The 7214-nt window shown below is 39.9% G+C and overlaps 1 protein-coding gene across 4 annotated transcripts in view; it reads left to right on the forward strand.

Annotated features, from left to right (window-relative positions):
* LOC146632772 (A-type voltage-gated potassium channel KCND3-like) overlaps positions 1-5984 on the forward strand; it is a 105904-nt gene extending 99920 nt beyond the window's left edge. For 2 of the 4 annotated variants that reach the window (XM_085353492.1, XM_085353493.1), the window contains exons 4-6: positions 2227-2322; positions 3776-4029; positions 5747-5984. In XM_085353492.1, the coding sequence (XP_085209618.1) occupies positions 2227-2322; positions 3776-4029; positions 5747-5984 (588 nt within the window). Of the gene's footprint in view, positions 1-2220; positions 2358-2699; positions 2728-3775; positions 4030-5746 lie in introns of all 4 variants that reach the window. The other 2 variants (XM_085353491.1, XM_085353490.1) reach the window with 2 other exon arrangements.
* Positions 5985-7214: the final 1230 nt, after the last annotated feature.

Raw genomic sequence — 7214 nt, forward strand, 5'->3', positions numbered from 1 at the left:
TTTATGTGTGGACGAAAGGCCCAAACGCGTAGAAACAGCTGCGTTTTCAAAAATACCCGTGTAGATGTGGACGTAAAACAGTTAGTAGTTTATTTCATTGCTACCTGTAATTTACTGCAGTTTACTTGTATTTGTTTAGTTGTTTACTAAATATACTAAATGCAATGGAGTTTGAAAATAAAATATAACAAAATACGGGAACCACTGCTTCAGGGGGAGTTTTTTATTACAAATACATTGGGAAAAAACACATTTAGTTATTGTCCAGTCATTCATTAGCAGCACGGTTATCGTGATCAGCTTCCTTTTACTGACTGCACAAAGTCAGCTTCTTTATTTACATGAAAGACCATTGAATCTCGCTCTGTATCTATATTATGTGTGTATAGGTCCTCTGCCAGAGGATAAATGCACAAATCCAGCGATCGGAAAACGTGCCCACGTGACGGTGTTGTTCATGTTCCTGGAATCCAAATGAGAGTCCATGGGCTGGTTTGCCTCCTACCCCAATCCTCTGAGTAACAATGAACAGTGTGGGGAGAGAATTAACCATTTTCAGTTTTCATGTTATTTGGTAATTGCAGTTACTTTGAGACAAAGGAATATTAAAGGCTGAATTTCAAACTAAGCCTGTCAGGAAAAATACCAACAAAGGGTTCCATAAGTTTCTGCTTCTGTGGGTTTTTTTTCCCTTCCTCAAACTCTGCGATTTCTCTTCTTTCTGAAGCTTCTGACATCAATAACTGTTTAGCTGCCTCCAGCATCAAATAACACTCAGCAGTACCTACTTAGACAATTAAGTTAGAAGATTCGCAGTAGCACGGTTTTCTCTCTCACCATCAATAACTCGCTGGTCCCTATCTCTCCCTCTGTGAAAAGCTTGGGTGTCATTCTCGATAGCACATTATCCTTTAACTCACATATCAATAATATTACACGTGCAGCATATTTCCAACTCCGTAACATTAATCGCCTCCGCCCCTTCCTCACACCTCACGCCACTGCCATTCTCATCCATAATCTTGTTATCTCTAGAATTGACTACTGCAACTCATTATTATTTGGCCTCACACAAAAATCTATCAACAAGCTCCAACGTGTCCAGAACTCTGCTGCCCGTATTATTACTAGGACTTCTTCTACCCACCACATCTCCCCAATCCTGAAGCAACTTCACTGGCTCCCGGTCAAATTTCGCATCCATTTTAAAATAATTCTGTATACATTCAAGGCTATTCATTCTCTCTCTCCACCGTACCTCTCTGACTTATTACAGATGAAGCTCCCATCCCGCTGCCTCAGATCTTCATCTTCTCTTTCTCTCTCTGTTCCCTCTGCTCGTCTGATCACAATGGGAGGGAGGGCCTTTAGCTGCTCTGCCCCTCGACTTTGGAATTCCCTACCCCCGGACCTCAGAAATATTAGTTCATTCTCTCTTTTTAAGTCCACCCTCAAAACTCATCTGTTTAAAATTGCCTATTCTTTTACCATTGTGTATATTTCCAGTTTTTATCTGTTGTACAGTGTCCTTGGGTGCTTTGAAAGGCGCTATTTAAATAAAATGTATTATTATTATTATTATTATTATAATTTGCATGTTGTTTGCTCAATAAACTGAAATTGGAAGTTATTTTGCTGCTTGCTTAGACAAGGAAACAAATCAAAGAAAAACAGTAGGCTGTTTGTGGATTTTTTTTTAAAAAACAAAAAACTACAAAATAGGAAATAAATTACAAATTGGAGAAAGTGGACAAACCACTTGCTAAGCAGACCTAAAGATAAGGGATCAATTCACTCCAAACAGGAATGTGGTTCACTATGTAACAAGTAAATTATTTGAAAGCAATTGGCAGGAGCTGTTGTCTACCTGTTCATAACTGAAATGAGGAGAAACTCATCAAACATGAACAAAAAGAGTTCAGATGAAACTGAATGCCATGAAGCAGAACCTCCGGCTTTTTATTACTACTTCATTACTAAAAGTTCATTTTCAAAGTATTAAGTATTGAGTAAATATCAAAGAGCAATCTCAGCATCTGGGTCTTTATGTCTAGAGATTTATGTCCAAGGGCAACTTCCTGAATAATTTCATAATACCTACTAATACCTACTGTGTGTGTGCATGCGTGCGTGCGTGCGTGCGTGCGCGCGCGTGCGTGCGTGCGTGCGTGCGTGCGTGCGTGTGTGTGTGTGTGTGTGTGTGTGTGTGCGTGTGTGTACAATCAGGGTACAGAAGAGGATGAGCAGAAGCTGACCCAGAAGTCCATCTCTCTGTTAGAGAGCCAACACCACCACCTACTGCACTGTCTGGAGAAAACAACAGTAAGTGCACTCTGTTATAAATATACATGTCCACTGTGTAGCTATGGCTGAAAACTTGGCTAACATTAATGAAGCTAGCGATGAAACTTTTTTAGATTTTCCAAATGTTACCTTATCAGAAGCTTGCTCTTCACACTGACTTTGCATGTAGCTGCCAACTTCCCCCAAAACAGATGAAAAAAGGTGTTTAGGGCATTGCCAAAAATGTCTGTCATTGTCACAGTAAGGTGTTCTTTGCTCTCAAATCTGTGGTTTGAGTTCAGCTGGAAGCAAAAAACACATTCTTGGTAAAATAAATAATTTTTAAAAAAAATGTCATAATGTTTGCACGCCAGGTTGACAGTTGTTATGGGACTTTGTGGGTGTGGGGTTTAGAGTGGGTCTGTAAAAACTGGAACTTGCGGGGTTTTACAACTCAGCTGCACCATAAACTACATTTGGCATATTACGATGCCAAATCTGCTACACTGCAGTGAACCTGGTTTCTGAACTGCCCACCACAGTTTTGTCATGCAGTTCACACAGATGAGGCGTCACTGACGGCACACCAGTGTGTATTTGGACAGAGAAATATTCTCTTTTATTATTTTCTCTGTGTTGTCGCTTGTGATTTGCGATGTTGTCACTATTTTTCACATTTCTATATTGTTTTATATTTATTCAAACTGAGTTTTTGTACACAGTTGTTCAGATTTTCAGGCATGACAATGAAGTAAAGATTCAACATTTAAATGAGTTTCCTTTCAGTACTGAATCACATTAAATTTAAGGTTCCCTATTAGACAGAATACGTCAGTTTATACTTGTGATAGTCAGTCGAGCTTGAATTAGAACTTTCTGGCTTCAAGCTAACAGTTGTACATCATAATGTTGGACATTTATGTATTCCTTTAGTCTCTGTATGAGGATGAAACTACTCTTGAACTTAAATTATGATATTAAAGGAATATTCACAGTATCTGTTAAACATAACTACCCCTAAGTTCACTTAAACCTGGTCTGTGGTATACTTGTGTTAAAGTTTAGCTATGGTAACCTGTGCAGACCTGTGCAACAAGACACAGAAGACACTGGTTCGTACTACAGTTTGAGGACAGGACAGGATTTAGATCGTCATGTAAAGGTTTGTCTCAAATCTGCATCCACTGTAAAGTCTTTAAAGCTACTGTTGCAAAAGATGTTGGCTAAGATCTGTATTAAACACTGACAGTGTTATCCAGGCAGGAAATCAGCCAGGTGCATGATTTTTGTATGATAAGATGAAGGTTATTTTTTATAATTTCTTTAAATTGTATTTGTTTTGGTGTGGTTCCTTTTGTAAAATTATAAGTGAAGTACAACTGGGCAACAAGTCCTATAACGCTGTTGTGTAGCCTATTTACAGACTGCTGTTTTTCCTCTCTCCTGTTTTGCTATCCCCATGTTTTTTTTTCATTCATCTTTTTCTCTCCAGGCTCACGAGTTTGTGGACGAGCAGATATACGAGCAGAACTGTTTGGAAACGGCTCTGCAGACCTATCCCTCACGCAGTCCCTCTGTATCCAGCCATGACAGCTCCACACGTACCTGTTGTAGTCGAAAGAGAAAGAGAAATGTTCCTCTGCCTAACACCAGCCTGCCCACCACCCATTCAACACACCAGGGCCCGCTGCAGGAGCTCAGTGCCATCCACATACAGTGTAGTGACCCACTGTCCCACACCGCCAGGTGAAACAAAAACAGATGCAGGGGCAAGCATCAGAGGTTTGGCAAAAATTTCAAACTCCTGGTGTTTGGCCATTGAAACTGTTTTATGTGTGCAAGCATTAATCTTTCACTCCAAAACACATCTCTGGGGGTACACTTTGAAGTCCCTCACTCGACTCTAGACATTTAATAGATGGATCTGAATAGGCAATTGTCAACATTAATCCAGCTGCATTTAAATAATCTAATTAAATAAAATATATCTTTGAGAAATTAGTTATACTTTTTAACTAGCAGAGTACATTAACTTTTAAAAATGTCATTTTAGTTTTGTACAGCTTTATTACACAAATTCCTCTCAAAATAAAAGGTATTTTAAGGACTCACATGTTTCATATTTTACTTCTCAAATGCATCACTAGATACATTATATGGACAAAGGTATTTGGTCACACTTCTTGGTCTCTGGTTCCAGGTGTTTTCAGTCCCATTGCTACAGATGTATAAAATCGAGCATTTAGACTTCTGCCTTCACAAACCTTTGTGAAAGAATGTGTCGTTCTAAAGAGCTCAATTAATTTGAGCACGGTACAGTACTAGGATACCATTGTTGCAACAAGTCTGTCTGAAATATCTTCCTTTCTAATATTCAACGATAAACTGTAAGTGGTATGCAAATTGCAAAGTGGAAGCATTTAGGACCCACGGCAATTCAGCTACTAAGTGTCAGATCAAGTAAAGTTACAAAGTGCTGAGGCACACAGGGCTTAAAACTTACCAATGCTCTGCTGACTGAATAACTGCAGAGTTCCAAACCTCCTCTGGGATAGCATAGAAACTGTCTGACGAGAGCTTCGTGGAATGAGTTTTCACGTCTGGAGAGCAGCATGCGAGCACAATGCCAAGCGTCTGCTGGAATGGTGTAAAGTCCACTGCCCCTGGATTCTGGAGCAGTGGAAATATGTTCTGTGGAGTTCCGGGCAGAATGACGGATTAGTCTTGGTTTGGCAAATGCCAGACCCCTCCTCCACCGAATTTTACCTTATAGGGTTGTTTATTTTTAGGATTGGTCTGGTCTGGTTTGGACTGATCTATGCTTCAGTGTTGAAAAAATCAGTTTGGGGAAGACCCTTTTCTCTTCCAGCATGACTGTATCCCAGTGCGCAAAGCATGGGCCATAACATTATGATCAGCTGATAGTGCTGAAGACCTTGAGTGACCCACACAGAGCCCATTATACACTTTTGGGATGAACAAGAGTGGAGATTGTGAGTCATACCCCTCATCAGTGTCTGACCTCACAAATGTTCTCCCGGTTGAATTGGCAAGAATTCCCAGACACACTTCAAAATCTTGTAGAAAGTCATCACAGAAGAGTAGAAGCCATTATTGCTGCAGAGGGGAGACCATTTCCATTTTAATGCCTATGAATTTATAATGGGATGTCATAAAAGCTCCTGTAGGTGTAATGTGTAGGTGGCCCAGTACTTCTGTCCATAAAGTCATAAAGTGTTGTTTTAAAGATTTGTTTAGGCATAAATAATAAAGCTGACTGTGAGTGCAGTTAACTGATAAAACTTTGGTATATAAATTTCTCCAGAATCTTCATTTCCTGCCCAAATTTACAAAAACATTATAGAAATTACAGAACATGTTTTGCTTAAAAATGATATGTAATTACATATGCAATTACTACTGTTTGTACTAGACATTAACCACATTTAATTATACTTAACAGCCGCTCCAACCTCAACCTTAAAACTGACGAGAGCAGCAGGATCAACTGCAAAAGTGGCCGGATCACCACAGCCATCATCAGCCTCCCAACACCCCCTGCTTTAACCCCTGATGGAGACGGGTTCCACGGGCCCCCACAGCGGAGGCCGCCCCAACCTCCAAGTCACCCACCACCCTTGAGCATTCAGACCACAACAAGTTCAGCTGGCGCCAACATCGTCAAAGTCTCGGCTCTGTGACTGTGTGGCTGAAAGATGTAACTCACCCCACCAGGGGGAAGAAAAGCAGAGGAGGAGGAAGCAGGTAACACTACATTCATGGACGTACCGTGTTCCCTAATACAGGGTCAGTGAGAAGAGAGGTGTACTCCAGAGGACTCACCAGTTATGGAGACATTATTGAGGTAGAGGACTGTAGATATGTGACCTGAGAATCACGCTCGTGTCATGTCGTGTATGTACTGTAGATACGATGAGAGCTGCTGCATTTCTAAACGTTTCCTACAGCAGTGGAGATGGTGGAAAATAACTGATGATATTGTGCAACTGGCAGAAACATCAACAAACCCTGTTGACCATCACAAATTCACAGTAAATTTGACGTGAATTCACAGTGAAAAAGAAGATTTGTTGGATTAAATACTGAAGAACAAAGCTGTTGAATCTGATTGGTCATGTTTGTGTTATGTGATTGTCTATAGTATTTTGAGAAACATAAACTGTTTTAGTTTAAAGTCGCCATGCCTGATGCTGCTAATATCATCCCTGAAATGTGTATTTCATTTGTTGCAGACTGGAAACAGCGTTTCTTTGTTTTCGTTGGATAATTGTATCGATACATTATGTTGATTCCTCAAACCAAACTGTGATTTTAGTTGTATTTGAAAAATCCCACTGAATGTGGACTGAAGGCTGACGGTCGTCGTACTGCATTGAAACAGAGCAGTGGTTCTCAGCCTTGAGCTGACCGGAGAATTACTATAAAGCAAATGTGTAATTTAATGTTGAAGGATGAGGTTACAGTACATCCCATGAAAAGACCAAAACCAACCACTTGATTAGCTGAAATTCATTCATCCTAGTCTTAACTGTTTGTGTTACAAAAACACAGGAAAATAACTTGTTTTAAATAATTTTCTCCTGCAGATTAATATATGTGTTGCAGTAGTTTGTACAGCAGAAGGACAATGTACATGAGGGTTCTGACATGTTAATGTAAAGAAGAAACAAGCCATGCAGTGAAACAGTGATAATAATAAAAGGTATATAACATTGCATATTTTGGGAGGGGAAATACTACAACATTTGGTTTCAGTACAACAGCAAGTGTTAGTAAGGCCAGGATACTGAATAACATGATTGTATCGACAGTGTCCCAGAATGAAGTATCGTTTATGGCTCAGTCACACTACAGTAAAACTGTTGCATTCAGCAACCGATTGCAGGTAGTTTCAAAAACTAACTGGGTGC

This window comes from Diplotaxodon limnothrissa, linkage group LG5, assembly GCF_057381915.1.
Source record: "Diplotaxodon limnothrissa isolate DT_005_m linkage group LG5, D_limnothrissa_male_GT1.1, whole genome shotgun sequence".
In the NCBI taxonomy this organism is placed as follows: Eukaryota; Metazoa; Chordata; class Actinopteri; order Cichliformes; family Cichlidae; genus Diplotaxodon; species Diplotaxodon limnothrissa.